The 17,452-nt window shown below is 38.2% G+C and overlaps 1 protein-coding gene across 7 annotated transcripts in view; it reads right to left on the bottom strand.

Moving 5' to 3' along the window:
* mctp1a (multiple C2 domains, transmembrane 1a) overlaps positions 1 to 17,452 on the bottom strand; it is a 934,223-nt gene that overhangs the window by 18,599 nt on the left and 898,172 nt on the right. For 6 of the 7 annotated variants that reach the window (XM_039759356.1, XM_039759355.1, XM_039759354.1 and 3 more), the window contains one exon: positions 10,733 to 10,830. The exons of the other annotated variant lie outside the window; for it this stretch is intronic. In XM_039759356.1, coding sequence (XP_039615290.1) covers positions 10,733 to 10,830 — 98 coding nt within the window. The remainder of the gene's footprint in view (positions 1 to 10,732; positions 10,831 to 17,452) is intronic. 7 annotated transcript variants of the gene reach the window in all.

Raw genomic sequence — 17,452 nt, forward strand, 5'->3', positions numbered from 1 at the left:
CCTCTGCATCGTACTGGACAGTTACTACATCATCATCATCAATATCAATAATCATTGGTGAGTACCCATACATTTTAGTGTATTTTAATTAAATGAAATCATTATGTATTTACTCTTCTTATAACAAAGAAAACGACAGTACATACCAAAGAAAACTCACTTGCATGAATTACAGTATGTATAGCGGTAACATCGGTATTTTACATTTTAGCACTGCGGTAGTCATAGCAGTAGTACAGTACTGTACAGTAGACGGGTTTACCTTTACATTCTGTTTTTAGATAAAGTATTAAGCTGAATTTGTAGCAAAATTAAAGTGCTTTGGGGCATACTGTATTTAGGGTTTAAACTATAAAAATAGACATTTAAAAGGCATTTTTTAACCACATCCAAAAGTCACGGTTTTCACAGTTCACGGGTGCTCTAGGAACATAACCCCTGCGAATTTTGGGGGAGTACTGTATTTATTAAAATAAAGAGGCTTGAAATGTACGTGTGCAACTTTCCATACAAAAGCCATGATTTATAAAAGAAAATCAGATGGGAGAACATGTGTATATTTATAGCAACTCTGACCCATCTGTACACACATTTTTAACATTTTTGAGAAAGTGGGAAATGACAACAGCTCACACCCACAACAATTTATGTCGCCAAATCTTTATATATAATACGCTACCGTGGCTGTTCGTTTGTCTCTCCAGGATTTTAAATCACCTGTAGCTCGCAAACTTTAGACCTGAAATTTGGTACACATAAACTACGTGAGGTCTACTGTCCACTTTCAGGGTGATGATTGACCTCCAAGGTTATTCCTCTTTTTATTTTTATTTTGTTTTATTGTAGAATCAACTCTCAGAAGCGGCCAGCAGGGCGGTCGTGCGGCGCATGTGTACGGGTGCCATTCTCATCCCTACCAACTTCGCCGTCACTTACCCTACCTCTTCATATCTTAAATCATTCTTGAGGCAGATTGACTTAAGTGCCAGCTTCAATGAAAAATTAAAAACGTACTAAGTAATTGCAACACAAACACTGACTTAATCAGTTTTAATGTGAAAAGATGCCGATGAAAGAAGAATAGAAGCGGGCCCCTAGGGTGGTGAAAAGAAGAACTGCTCAGGAAGCAGCAAGTGCATCAACCTCTGAGCAAATGAATGCTAAACATACAGAGAAAGAGGATGAAAACTAGGAATGAATCAAGTCAAATGTATTCACTGCATGTTACCGTGCACTGCGCCGTCAATAGGGTTATTATAATATGCTACATACAGTATTTGTACTAAAGCACTTTCTTGGTTTTCATCAGTTCACGTGGGCCACCTGATGTCATTTCTCAGGCAACTGTCTGACAGGCCCATTATATTTCACTTAAGCTTTACTGGAAGCCATTAACTGACTGACATGGTGCCATATTGTTTCTGCATAGTGTGCGTGAAATAACCTTAAGTGTTTTTTTTTTTTAACATAAAAACTGTCAACATAAAAAAGCAATATGCAGCAGTGTCCAATTTTGCTAACATAATTGGAACAAATTCACTACACTCACATTGCAATAAGGACACATGGTGAGAATGAAGCTGATTTTGTTAACCATAATGAGTAACATTCCTTTAACGCACAAGTCATCAGTGATGCTGAGGTGAGACTGGTCATCACTGTGGCCTGGTGTCATGGGTTAACTCAGGATTCATTAAAGTAGCTTTGGCAGATGTGATGGTACCATTAGGCTGGCTAGTGTGTTAGTAAGTTAGCTGGCTGCACCTTCATATGGCCTGTACTATTCACTGGAACAGCAATCATGTAATTACATGTGCCATGTGATAGTGCCTACCCTTCCAGATGCTGGGGCCTTGCACCTTTATCTAACCCCAAAGTGCAGAGAAGAGGCGCTTCAATGCCATGTGGAGCACAACATAGGAGTTGTCAAATGCAGGTGGCGATGTCTCCATGCATCAAGTGGGAGGCTGCTCTACCAGTCAATGAAGTTCTGCAGCATCGAGTTAGCGTATGGATGAGGTTCATTAGCATATTCCTTATATGGTTGTTAACAGGGTGGCAACTGAATGGGGTTCAAGGAGTGTTCACATACTACCAGTTGCAAGGTGATTTTGATTTACAACAAGATTTATAAAAAAAATGTGCTTTTTTCAGTATTATTTGTGGTCTTGTTGGAGATCTTTTCAATTGTTCGACACATTGACTTCCTATTTAAAAGAAATTTTCATTCATTAAAAGAGAAATGGAAAACAAATTAGTATAGATCATATATGCACTTGTCTATCAGGTAATGTCAATTAATCTTAACCAGACAGCCAGCCTCCTTGTCTTCTTCGGGAGACAGGAATACCCCATATAAGCTTAGCTGAACTCAGATCCTGACAAATTCTGGACAATCTCCTCTAACCTCAATTACATATTGGAGTTACTGTATAGACTTAGATGATTTATTGCTGCCAAATGCCTCAAAAGATCTGGTATATAATTTAACACCAAAAATGTAAGGTAACTTTCATTGAAAGTCGCTAAGAGCATTTAAAAAATACTCCATCTTAAATTGAGCCATTCAAGTTGTAGCATCGTCTGCCAAAAAAATGAATACCAGGAAAATCTGTAAATGTCTGTGCCCAGTCAACCTTAGGGGTGAGTGATTTTTAAACAGCCCAGTGGGAATTTCTGACAGCAGGTTGCAAAATGGCCCCTCTTCCTCAAATGTCTTATAAATGGCCGCCTGTTACTATTCATTGTAACCAAGGGAATCTTGATCATCCGGCGTCTCCTGGCTATTTTATTGATATGCAGTGAACAGTAAACCATCCTGCTGTTACATTTGGTTCACACTTGTGGAATATTGAATTGTTTCTTAAATGTATCTTTATTTTCTTTAATGCATTTTTACAACATTTCTTCCAATACAGCATTTTGAAGTTCACATGGTCTGATGATCCAAATGGCTTCACACTGAGTGGTGCTATAATTCGTACAAAGTCTAAATATAATTTGTAATTTTGCATGTCATCTCCTAATGTTGTATCACATTCACAAAGTGACGCCAAATGTGTTCAAATCATATATAATATGCTTTCTGTATTTTGAGAATAAGAGGACCCACTGTAGTATCCAGCTTTCCTCTGGAGGTAGCAAGAATGGCTTCTTATATTTGGTTTTGGCAAAAGACTTTCAAAAACTGCACAAGCAGTTGTACTACTGACATATGGCGGCATCCATCTACCCACTCATTTTCTGAATCTGGGAAACAGAGGAGCAGAAGCCTTTGCTGGATAGGAAACCAATGCATCAAAAGCTACACAATGGTTAATTCTTAACTGGAGTATAGTAAACTAATCAATAATCTCCTTTAGATCCCCTCATTACACATGGCATTAACATGCATTTGATTTTTATCTTGAGTGCCACACTTGATTGCTCACGGCCGCAGCTGAACTGTTTATCACAACAGCACCTGTTGCTCTCTAAGATGGCGGTCAGTAATAAAAGCCTCCAAGTTTTTTATTAAACCAGTTTTGCTCTCTGTTTTACTTTTTACATTATTTGGTTTGGGATTTGAGTTGTCTTATTAGGGTTAGGACCTTTTTGCAATATTAATTTCTCAACCTTGATTTTCAGGTTTTTGAGTTTTGCTTGACCTCCGACCACAGTTTAGTCTGCTCTATTGGAGATGGGTCATCTCCTGATCTTTATCGCTCCCTTTTTCAAGGTGTAATCAGTTGTAGACTGCTGATGGTGTACTGATGAGTGGACACCAGAACCCAAAACAAGTTCATGTTACTTCCAAGTAAGTAAAGCTTCTTTAGTTGTACGAAGAATCCAAAAAAAGCTGTACTTTTGTTTGATTGCACTTAGTTAGTTGAACAGGTAACAATTTACATATAAATAATTTACTAACCAATGCTAGTTCAAACAAAGTGATTAAAGTTAAAGCAGATTACAAATGAGAAGTAAAGAAATTAGCTGATTCTACAGGTTACTATTTGAAAATACATAGTAAGTACACATTTATCAAAGTGAAATTAATTGAGAAATGATTTGCTTGTTTTAAAGACAGAAATTGATATAGATGCTTAAAGCATATTTTAAGATTTTGTTCTGTTTTTACTTTCATCCATTTTAGAGCCCGTTTTATCAATTACAGTACTGTGGAATCGATCCTGATAACACTGGGTGCAAGGCACATTATCTCTTATTACTCACAACATATATTTGTTTAAACAGAAACACATATGGTCAAATCACACAGGACATGCTGCTCAGTGTTTAAAGTTTCTTTAAATTCTTTAAAGATGAATTTGTGGCTAGTTTATACCATTTCAATGAAACTACAGTAGGTGAAAACAGTTCAGAAAGTAAACTTAACAATGAATTAAAATGGAGAACACACTTATTCTGATCTATTAAAAACAATGATAAAGTTTTCACCTTTCAAAACTTTTATGTTCCATTTCATGCTTTGCTATAGCTCTTATTGTACAAGACAACAGTAGAAAAACACCAGCTATTAATGAAACAGTTCATTTCAAGGCAGGAATTAGTCTTAAATTTAAAAAATAGGTAGAAATGGGAATCGGCAGCCCCGAGAGGCTCACTGACCAAGTGTGGGAAACTGGATGAGATGCTCTTCCCGTCTATAGCTGTAGTGTTTACACAAACCTTCTCCTTATCGCAATCATCTTTCAACGCAACTACTGTAGTAACATTCTAAACAGTCCACTTTGTATATGCTGTATGCTTTGTATAAGCTTCTTGTTTAACTGTTCCCACTGCTGTTCACAATGTGCATTTTAAACAACTGTAAATGGGCAAATTAAAAAAATGAAAACATGCACCCATAGTTTACAGCATCCTGCACATTAGGCGCACTACACATCGCTTATTGTGCCTATCCAGCACTTCGTGCTTTTGTCACCTTAATCTTTACCGTTCTTTAAAAAAAAAACTGTTTGCCATGATCAAAGGGAAAACAAGAAAATGGCTGATTCACTGCATTCTGACATATTGAGAGGATTTCACTTGTGTCCATCATAATCAACTGCCAGCATCAGTTAACACACAAAAAAGTAATCAGTGGTTAAATCTTCCACTCTCTAGATCTGCTATGTCAGCTCCTTAGCTTCTCTACTTGAGATTTTAATATCCCCATTGTGTATTCTCTTGCCACTTGAATTTCAGCACATTTTCTTTTTGATCCTCCTTTTAATTTGTCTTTGTTATCTTTTCTTTCAAAATGTACAATTATATTATTATTTAATTCTATTTATACCGGCTACTGTTCTCTTCATAATATTGAACTTCAAAAGAATGGGTTTTTGTTAACTCAACTTTGCATATATTTTTTGGGTACCATTAGTGATTGCTGGTTCTGTCTTAGCTTTCAGTTTCCTTTGTTTTTTTTCTTTTTCAATTGTGTTTTGACTTACCATTCTTGCCATTTAACATCTTAAAAGGTTTACTTTTTATTTTTTAATAAAAAGATGTAGTTCTAGGGTGGCATTTTAGTTAAAGCTCTTGCCTCACCAATAAGAGCCACAGCCAGTGCAGGTCATCACTTCAGACAAGTGAGACAAAGGCCAGTCATATTTTAGTCCCTTGCTTGAGAAGCTTATGTGGAATGTTTAGTGTTCAAAGTCATGTCCAATAGTTTTTTTTTCTTCTGATAATACTAGGGCGCTTTGCCCCCTGCTCGCTTCGCTCAGCAACCCCTTGACCTGCGCTACGTGCCAGCCACTTCGCGACTCTGACGCTCACGTATGTGGATTTCACTTTCATCAAACAACAAATCTTTTAATTCTCACAGATATGGCTCTTCATTGGGAAGAAACACTACTTTTCCCTAATGGCAAAACGAATCAGACAATCTACAAGTTTTTGACTTAAAAGTTTAAATCCGAACAATATATTCGATCTCTCTTCGCTGTTCCGTTATTTCTCCGAATAATAATTTCCGTTTGTTTTACTATCATTTATTTGAGACTAAAGAATTTTAGTACTTTCATTATCTCTAACCTGCTCTGCATGTGTATTGCACCAACTTTTTGGAGCCTCTTTACGATGTTCTACTTTCTCATCTACTCTTTGTCTTTTATTTCCGGCCCTGGGCATGGTTAAATCTCTTGGCACAAAGTTTCGTCTTGCGGGTCTTGAAAGTGTTTCTCTGAAAAAGTCACGTCTCATCCCAGGCTAAAAAGTCTTGTATCATCCCAGGATTTTTTTATATAATAGAGAAATAAAATAGAGAGAAATGATTTGGCCTTTTGTTGATTGTTCAAAGTCCTTTGTTAACATTTGGTCCCAATGTAGGGTGAAACTGTGCCTCACCAAATATTGCAGGAATACATAGGTTAACAAAATCATTTCATAATGGATTGACTCAGCAGCCACAAGATGGAGGAGACATTGGTCTAGAACAGCAAAGGTCACAAACCAGTTTTTCCAACCCAATTTCTTAATTAGATGTCCATTATTGCTGTGGACACACCTTTTGCTCAAGCAGTATTTTTCTCACTTTATTCTTAAACCGCTGCATTTACTGTTTTAATTGTCTCCTTATTAGCAATAAGATGCAAATCAAGCAGCAGTTCTCCATTTAATTTGTTTCCATTTACTCCTGTGTGTGCTCATGGTGAACTATTTGGTTAAATAACATATTTGGATGGAAACTGGAGAAAGAAAAGCAAAGAATTCCTCAGATACTTCAGGCTACAAATCATGTTGATGATATCGTTGGAAGGATACTAAGATATATGAGTAACCGGATATGGCAGAATGAAGACACTAACAAGCCATAACATTTAATAAGCTCTGTAACTGGCAATGATTACACAGTCAGGTTGGAACAGAAACCTGCAGGAACTGTAGCCGTCCAGGCCCCTGATCTTAGCTAAAGAAAAAAGTCACTGTTGGATAAGCACATTTTTTGAGAAGGCACAATAAAAAAGCACTGCGGTGGGCTGGCACAATGCCTGGGATTTGTTCCTGCCTTGCTCCCTGTGTTGGCTGGGATTGACTCCAGCAGACCCCCATGACCCTCTGTTAGGATATAGTGGGTTGGACACTGACTGACTTACTGACAATAAAAATAAAATGGTAGGAATAGTGAAAATGCACAAAACCTATAAAAAGGCAATTGTTATGATTTTTAACTTGTTTCTACTATCAGTTTTTACAACTGGTATATAAAAATAGTGTTCTTCTGTTAGTGATTTATTTTTGTCACTATGACCGTGCCATTGTCTCAGCCCCATTTTTGATGGTGTATTAATTGCAAGCACCACTATTTGATGATTGTTTTGATTTCCGCAGCAATAATATTTACAATGACAATATGGGTTGTTCAACATGTAACACATGACATCATTAGACAAACCGTACTTACTGTATAATCGTAGCATTCTCAGTATCCAAACCTTTGGATAAAAAAATTATAAAAAAAAACCTTCTAGTGTGGTTCATTTTTAGATATTTGTTTATGAATCATTTCTTGTTAGTGCTGTTAACTGACTTATCCTCCGGTATTTCAAACTCTGATGTCTGTCCTTCATTTTGATTATGATTACTGACAGTTTGTCTGCCTTTTTGACTTTAATTGAGTCCTTTCTAAAACAGCAGTTACAACCTCTTCCACTAGAAATTAATTATTCTGCCATCAATATGGTCGAATCCTTCAAATTTTGGGGCACAAGTATCACAAACACTCTAAGCTGGGACATTAACACCACTTCCATCACTAAAAAGGAACAGCAGCAATTGTACTTCATACATCAACAAAAGAAATTAAATATTTCTTAGCCAATCCTAGTTCAATTTTACAAAGCCGTAACTGAAAGTGTAATCACATTCTCCATTGTTGTCTGGTTTGGCTCGGCAATGGCACAGTCCAAATCTAAATTACAGGGTGCTGTGAGGTCTACTGAGAAAATAATTGGCTGTGCTCTTCCATCTGTGGCAGACCTGTATACATTTCATGTCACTATCCCTGTCATAAGGATCACCATGGACTCATCTCACCCAGCTCATAACTTACAGTATTTCAAAAACTCCCTTCTGGTAAACACCTTCAGGTCAATTAAAATGAACTAACAGACACCTCAACCAGTAGTGTAGCCTGTCTTCTTTGTATAAACATGCGTTCTGTCATATACTGTATGATGTGGGTGTATACAGTATATGTACATGTATGTGTGTTTGTGACAATGCGGGTTCACTCCGTGCTCCCATCTTGCTTCTGGAAGCCCTTGAACCCGTCACCGTTGGTAATGTTACCGATGAGCTCGGCAGTGAGGCACAACAAATAGAGCAAGGGGATGGTGCAAAATGTACAAAAGTGCTCTCATTAAAAACAACAACAAAACAGTGTCCAAACAAAGTGCAGTGTATCAGTTTCCAAAAATAAATAATCCATAAAAACAGTTGTGAAGTGGAGGTTAAAAAAACACAGAAAAAAAAACAATCCTTTAAAACGACGATAAGGTTAAAACAACGCTGGAAGCAGTCCTTTAAAAGCAACAAAGCCCAGTGTCTTTTACCTGGCGGCTCCCCTGCTTCTCCCATCTGGGCCCAACAACAGGTGAGTCGCCCTACCAGCAGCTGGCCTTCTCTCCACTCTACTGGTATGGAGGCTTCCCAATCCCTGACTTTAGTTGCACTCCTCCAGACCGAGACTTAGGTTCCCTAATGACCCGGACGCTAACGTGAGGGAATTCACCGCCCAAGCCTCCAAACTACTGCCGCCTTCTCTGCCTTACACGGCCAGCCGTCCTACTGCCAGTCACTCCCGTGCCTCCATAAAATGCACACCCGGAGCGACCACTTCCAACTGCCATAGGTGCTGGCCAAACACCCCTACTAGGGCTCAACTGTCCAGCTGCCTGCCTGCAAGCCTTTGCTCGTCTGCTCACTTGCACCGGTTCTCTCTCCTCCTCCTCACTGCTTCCCGCTTTTCTGCAACCTCCGGCTCTTTTCTTTCTTTCCTTTTTCTTCCCTCCTAGCCGCCTCGAGCTTCTGTTTATGCCGGGGACATGATTCACCTGTGGCAATCAGCGGCTCCCGGGAACAATCACGGATACGGACGACTCCTCACCTGTGCACTTAAGTGAGACTCGCCCGCACTGCAAATCACCCCAGGAACCACTTCAGCCACACATCACCATGCCATCTTGCTAAGCCGCGAGTGTGGTGATTATTTATTTTAAAAATGGCCCTTTGATACGAGCTGTGACCCGCTATACCACAGTGTTCACATGCATTCACACTTTCACTTGCACATCTCCTTTATAAGTATACCATTCTGCAACTTTGTTTCAAGTTTTTCTTTTTAACTTATCCTATTTATATTATTTGTATATGATGTTGTGTTCTGTGATAAGCAGCTCCAAATCTACCAAATCAAATTCCTGTACATTAAGTACTGGTGAATATGATCCTGATATAATCCTTATAATCCTATTCATCTCTTGGTCCTTTTCTTCACTTCATAGTCTCCACATATACTCATTTTAAGTGGAGAACCAGTGACACTCAAAATAGTTTTAATTACTGACTTGAGAGTGAAGATAAGAAGGAGTTAAATATACCAACAAATAACTAAAATCACAAAAGTGTAGCAGTTGTGTACCTAAATATTGGAGACAAACTACAAGATTTATTAAGGGTGTTGCAGTGGGTATGGCCTTAGTGTGGGAGGGCAAGGCAGGAGTTTACTGCTTAGATAAAACTGTAATTTGAAACGAGAAACTCAACAGAGAGGTGAGAGGCAGTATGGGCAATGCGGACGAGGTCACCCTACATCTGTGGCTTTAGGTCTGGTAGGACTACCAGCTGTTCTGATCATTGGACTCTCTTTTGTTAACTGTTACTCATTTGTGTTAATATAAGTTCTCGTTTTGTTGGTTTGGCACTCTAGTTTGAGGTTAAGATGCCCTTGTGGTTTGGCACTCAATTTCACTCTACTATTGCAAAAAAATCAAGAAAAAAATGCTGTTCCATAATAGGTTGAAAGGAAAAGGTGAATAAAGGATGTGTTTAAATGTAGTGTGGAGAAATCGATCTTAGAAAAAGTTTATATTCTGGCAAAGCTGAGGCAATAGGACCCACTTCACTTACTGTACATGTGTAGCAGGAACAGGATTTTCAGAATTGACTGTTAAACCTTTCTTCAGATAACTCTATCATATAATATGTAACCCTTCACTGTGAGATTCACATTACACAAGCCCATTCCTCTTATTAGAATATGTCCACATTTCTTTCCATTCATAATACCGAGAATATTGCTAAAGCAGGTTTTTTTTTGAGGGGGACAATAATGATAATGTCACCCGTTATGTGACTGTTTAACTTATTAGGCCTAGTTCTTTAACTTCTTATTTGATGACCTTTGTGTGAACTATGAGAGTAATCTTTAAACAAAAAAACGAAAAGAAAAAAAAAAATCGTTTTACAAGGTCACTCTCTGAGGCATCTATTCTGGTATTGGAATCTGGTGTAGACAGCTAAGTCAGTCAACTACTTATTTCCTGCCAGCAGTAATAAACAGTTAGATTTTGAGAGTGAAATGCACTTTGCATAATTTCCTGGCTATTATACCATAAAGAATACTGATGCACAGATAACAGGAAAAAATGTATAAATAATAGAGCATTAGAAAAACCATCTCATGACCTTTCTGAATGCTCCGAGTCTTTGTTACAGCACATGAAAGACAGATAAAAGCACTTACCACTTGTACATCTGAAGGAACTCGAGAGAGGAAGTCCAGCAGCTCGTTGTTGTCAATTGTATATGGGTCACGAAGTTTCTTTGTGAATTTATTAACACCTGAGGGAAAAGGCTTCGTTAACACCTTGAGTGTATAAACAAGTTCATTTCACATGTGAATTTTTGGAAAGTGCTACATTGAACATAAGAGCTCAAATTAGCACAGTGCAAAGGGTGCTTTTAAACCATTGCCAGATGTCACAAATATGAAACCAGTAAAAGTAAGTTTAGCCAGTGCGCCATGTGCCAGCACAACTTTACTTTCTGTGTTTAAATAACAGCATGCAAGACAATTACATTTAGGATCATTAGATTACAAATAAGAAATACAATTCAACAAATGCAAAATAAATATGCAACATCACGTGCTTGACTTTTTGTTAGGTATGGCTGCTGCAGCACATCTGGTCCATTTTTATTTTTAAAACTATGGTTACTATACCCCAAGCATTGTAATATATCTGATTTAAGTTGAAATAATTTATATTTTAGTTGTAACATTTGAAAAAACTGAAATGATCTAAAACTTGTTAATTTAGCATGCTATTAAAAGTCTATCAGAGTATGAGATGTTGACATTGCATTTTCAATAAAATATTTTTAAATGTGAACGGTTTAAAAAAAAAAGTAACACAAAGACCTACTTCTTGAGATTATGAGGCTGTCATATGTTCTTTGGTCATTTAATTTCTTACTCACATGTGGCAAAATGAAGCAGCTTTTACTTTTATGAGTGGTCTTCAAAAGTGGAAATAAAAGGCAGAATCCCTAATTAAGTTAGTTTGCTAACTTTGGAAGTTGCCAAATGTACATTGAAAAATATATCTAATTTTGAAAAACTGAACTGGTGCTGAATTTTATGAGGGGTAATGCGGCAGCCAGAAACAGGGTGCTGTGTGTTTATAAGATAAGTGTGAAAGGTTTTGAGATCAGATTGGTTTCTCTCATAAGTGTGGAGGCATTGCTTAAATCTATGTCATCCATCCATCCATCCATTATCCAACTTGCCATATCCTAACTACAGGGTCACGAGGGTCTGCTGGAGCCAATCCCAGCCAACACGGGCGCAAGGCAGGAAACAAAGCCCGGGCAGGGTGCCAGCCCACCGCAGATCTATGTCATCCACAGTAAAGGGAAATTCACTGAATCATCGATGCTGAAGTCAAAAAAATTCTCAGCTGTTCTTTCCTTCCCAAGAAAACATGATTATATTTAATTTGATAAAATAAAAACTTTGTCTTCATTTTAGTTTGTTTATAGGTAAGGTCTATTCTGATCTGTCCTTCACAAAATGAATAGCATGGGAAAAGCGCTATATAAATAAAATGTATTATTATTATTATTATTATTAATAGAACTACCTTAAGCCATTTGGGGTGACATTGCAGTCAGTGTCGATCCTAAAATCGAACGGCACAAAGTAGGAACTTTGAAAGAGAGACGGCTAATCAGAAGTATTTTCATCATTTTTTTTTCTTTTAGTGAAAGTGATAGTTTTAAAATATTTATTCTTCACTTAAGCCCATTTATTTTAGTTCAGGGACTGTATACTCCTCAAACAGCCTACACTGAGCAAACCTTTAATGCAGGCATCACCGCTGCTCCATAGCACTTGTGTTTTTGGTTCAGATCTGCTGTCATGCTTTCCCTAAGTTACTGCCCTTTTCTCTCTCACAATCCAGGGTCATGCTGTCAAGTCAATTGGGGTCTTTGCAGTGTTCTGGTTTATGTATGTGGTTGTACAAATGTCACATTAGGCTGTTTTTCTTGGCAGCTGTGAATAAGGCAGGTTAAACAGTACATGAACATGCAGCATTTGAGGTGATTTTAGTATACCTGCTTTATGTATTGTACTTTGTCTAGGTGGCATCCAACCACCTAAATCAGACCCCCCAAAATAGCTGAAAGGAAAAGTATTAGGGTTGTAATGTGGGTAGTGTGAAGGATGGCCGGCCATATATTCCGGACCACACCTCCAAGCCACTAGATGGAGCCCTCCCAGCGGCATAGAGGTTCCCCGAATTCCAGCAGAGTCTCATGGACCTTGTAGTTTTTATAAACAGCCCTGCTGGATACCATGGGGGCCACCAGGAGCCCCTATAGGGAGGCTTGGGGAGTGCTACGTGCCCTATAACCCGGAAGTACGTCCTGGTCACGTGAACAGTAGGAATGATGTGCTTCCGGGATGAAGAAAAAGACTTTGTAGCTGACCTGGAAGTGATAGGAAATCTCATGGACTGTATGGTGGAAGCACTTCCGGGTCAGGAGGTATAAAAGGGCCATGGGAACTCCCAGACGACGAGCTGAGCTGGGTGGTAGGAGAGCAACACGTCTGGGAGTCGGAGGATTGATTATTATTATTATTTGGTTATTAATGAGTAGTGTGGAGTGGAGGGTGCTTGGTGCACATAATTATTATAATACAAAGAAGAATTATTGTACTTTTACCTGGTGTTTGGCGTGGTACCTGAGGGTTCAAGGGGGTGATAGCGCCCCCTACTGTCACAGTAATTAAAGATGAAGATGATTTATCACTATGATTGTTATTCATCACAAAGATTGCAACTGTGGCAATAAGGGTAAGCTCACTGATATTAAAACAACACAGATTCAGAAACAGAATCACCCATACATAATTTATGTAAAAAGATTTTATTGTCAGTGAAACAGACGTAAATTAATCAAGTTGTGAAAGTATGCTGAGGTACAGTAGCTTTTATTATAAAAATAGGTCCAAAACATCCTGAAATATACATCCAAAACAGACTATCTGTTTATACGTGGAATATGAATGGTAATGCAGCATGTGTTACAATTTTACTTTAGTTTAATAAATGTATGTCTTCTATTACATTTTTACTTCAACAAGCCTTCAGTGAAAAACTGATTTTTGAAAGTTCATGTGACATTACATGCAGCTTGGTAACTCCAAATTGAGGTATAGTGGTATAAAAATATTTCATGACAAAACAAATTATACAAAAACAGAATGAGCTACTTCTAAAAGGCAATATAATAGTATACACTTTATATTTGGTCTATTTATTGTTAAATTAACCCCTTTTTTTACTCACCCCAGAATCCACAACTGGGAACCAGAATGAGACTGACTCCTGATTTCACACACTTTAGAAAGGAAACTCTCAAGCAGCGTTACTTGTTCAATAAGTGAATCAAATGAAAGTAACAGATATGTGTGTTCTTACCAACAAGTAATATACACCATGTAGTAAACTACCGTGGTGCTAATCACACGTTTTGCCGTTTTTATTTTTATTTTTTTTTATAGACTTGTGTTAGTTGCTTTATCGGTTTTATGCTGAGCACGGTGCCTGTTTCCTCCAGCTTCTTTAATATTCATCTATATCCTTTTACGTTAAGGATCAAAGTTTCCAATTCTCTTTGAACTTTATGATCAGCCAAAGCTTCAATAAGTGTTTGCACTTTTTGTGTCATTCAGTGCACTTGTGACTCCATTTTGCAGAAACAATCAAATATTATATAAAATAAAACTGATTTACACCACCAAACTGAATATACAAAAATGTCACTGAGAGAAACATTCGCTCTGTAGGACAACACAGGCAGAAGACCTTACTAAGGGTATTCTCATTAGCATGGACGTTGCATATAAAGCAATAACCAAGTAAATGGTGAAATTCCATATGTGCATCATAAAACAACAACCACCTGGTGCCACTGGAATTGTGGCCTATAAGTCCATGTAACAGGAACCGTGTCCCACTGACAGCACAACTACTTGACAGAACAGTCAAAAGCTAGAGGGGAACTTGAGAGGCAAGGGATGAAACTCCTGAGTTAGCCGAAGTGTGTTTTTGAAATAAACTTTACAATTGATGTCTGCCTCAGAGCATCTTAAAGATTTTGAAGACATGATGGCATTAGCTATGAAAATTAAAGGGCTTTGTTGCTATAAGATTTTTAGGTGAACACTCAAACAAATCAAGATTTGCTGACGCTCAGTGCTCCCATAAAAAGTCTTGAAAAAGGTCTCCATCCTACTGGAAACTGCCTTATGATTGCAAAAAGTTTGCATTATGAATGACTTAGACTCATTCAAATGTTTTCAGAGATGGCTTTTTTTCAGTGCAGTGGTATAAGAATCCATAAACTTTCAAGTGTCAGTGGGCATGAGGCAAGGACAAACTTAGAACTTCTTGCCACTTCATTGAAGATTACCTTAAGGCTTAAGCCTTTCCAGCAAGATTAGATGCTAGGCAAGAACCAACCCTGAATGGGATGCCATTCTATTGTAGTGTGTACTGAAACATACATCCATAATATGCCAACTACAAGGCGACAAAAAATCTGAACTGTGCAGGTTTAGAGGGCGACAGGAAGCCAAGGCACCTACTAGAAAAACTCACAGAAAAATACTAGGAATATGTGCAAAGTCCACATAGAGAAACACTAGGGTCAAGATTTGAACTTAAAAACACGATCATCAAGCTTGTGTAGGACTGTAGCAGTGCTACGTGATTAATGACATTGTAAATGTAATTTGTGCTGAGTCCCGTCTTTCGTAGCGTTGTCCTGTTTACATGGTGTGTGTGTCTCTATGTAAATATGCTCCCCTGGAAACAATGGGGGCGGGGGGATAACTCTGTGGCCCCTCACAATATCACCTGCATCTGATCATTTGCTATTTAAACGGAAGGACAGATAGAAAAAAAAAAATCTCGTTCTACTAGACTACAGAAACAGGAGAAGGCACCGATTCAAATCATTCACACATTTGTCAACCTGCCATTTGCAACGCCCGACAACAACAGCTTTGCTCAACAAAACCCCAGGGCTGTGGATTACGCCACGTACCGAGGACAAGCACGGTGAGACTGTTTTTTGTTGTTCTGGGAGAGGAGCAAACCATCATTATCTGTAATTTCTGTAGGACTATTTTTCCAGCTGAACCAGGTTCACAAACATTATCCATTTTCCGCTAAATCTTCTGGACTTTTATGTGCGTTTCGTGCTTTCTGTGTGTCTTAGTGAGTTCGTGTTCAGTGTGGGGTCAAGTGAGGGTTTGTATTGTATATTAACTTTGTGCTGCTCTTTTTCTTTTTATTAATACTTTCCGCCGGACACTTTTGGGGTTGAATGTTATGTTGGGATTTGTTGGGGTATGATATATATATATATATATATATATATATATATATATATATATATATATTTTGTTTGAGTTTGTTCATTTCTTTCTTTATCAGTATATACTCACTCACTTTATTATTTTACATACTGTTTGTTTTTTGGCTTATTTTTGGTTGTTGATTGGGGGATGTTTATTTGGATGAAGTACGGCTTGTTGGGTCTAACGTCCTCAACTTGCCAGGAAACGGTCTTGGTGGTGTAGCTGCCGGTTTGGGAGAGTGAGTCGGCCGTTACAAGACTGTACAGCTTATGGAGTAGTAGAGAAATTCAGAGACTGGTGTTTTAACCCAGGTCTCAGCATTGACCTTTATACCTATTATCAAACTATGATTGCCCATATTTTTAGTGTTTGTGACTCATTCACTGTTAGTCCCTGCCTAACACCCATTTCTGCCAGTTTGGCTTTGTCCATAGCAAACAGCAAAACCAAACAACAAAGCAAGCAAAGAAACAAGTATCATGGTATCCGAGACTGGTGATGTGTTCCACGTTGGCTGGACATTCACTGTACTCTGTTCATGTGACAATATTGCTAACTACTACATGGAGCACAAGTGAATGCTTCAGCCCTCAGCATTCACAGGTCTTAAATAAACTGCGGCTCAGTGAACCATTTTGAAGACATAAGCTGTAACTACTCAGTGTCTCCTCGGTCAGCCAAGTAGGGTTTTGTTAAAAGGCTTCAAAGTTTTCTCAGAGTCTGAGCTATAGATCTTTAAGCTGGCAGCACTCCGCTGCCCAGAAAGTAAACAAATTACAGAAATGACAACCTGAATCTGAAAAATAATTTCAGCTCTGCCACACAGTATATAATAGACCAAATCTTCAATGCAATCTCATTTTCTTCCATTTCTTCATCATAGATACCTTGGCTTCACTTGTACTACCTATTTAATTAACTCTGAGGCAAACATTATGTACCTGATAAGCATCAGGCAAAAAGAAATTTGATTGACTCTGTTACTTTAGTTAGTTTGACTGCCTTTGGTTTGCTCTTACTGTGATTAGTTAGGAAACACAATTATAAGCCCCATTCAGTTAAAATCCAACAGAAAACTTAGAAGTCAAAACTTGGACCTTCAGCAGCCAGGTTGCTTCACACTTAAACTCAGAGTCACACCACATACATTTTCTAAGTCAGTCAAAACTTTCATTTACAGAATTTTAAGAGACTCCCAGTGACCTGTAGACAGCCTCAGCACATGCCTATTACCAATAGATGTGTAGTGTGACATCCCAACGACTCGGTCATTGTGCACTTTGATTAACTAAGATAAAGTCAAGCTGGTTTGATTTTATTGCAGTGAGTTGCCAGTCATTGGGGTGGGCTCTTGCGTCAATGAGAGTTATCAGCAAGTCTGTGCTCAGCTGGAAGTGTAATGCATATTGATCCAGCCTAGTTGATTATTAGATGTTTTTTGAGTAGCACTGCTTTGACGCATGATGCCACGAGTTTGCAAAACCGAACAGAAACGTGAGATCTGAGGCTGCCATAAAAATGTGAGTGGCT

Source organism: Polypterus senegalus, chromosome 7, assembly GCF_016835505.1.
Source record: "Polypterus senegalus isolate Bchr_013 chromosome 7, ASM1683550v1, whole genome shotgun sequence".
NCBI classification, from domain to species: domain Eukaryota; kingdom Metazoa; phylum Chordata; class Cladistia; order Polypteriformes; family Polypteridae; genus Polypterus; species Polypterus senegalus.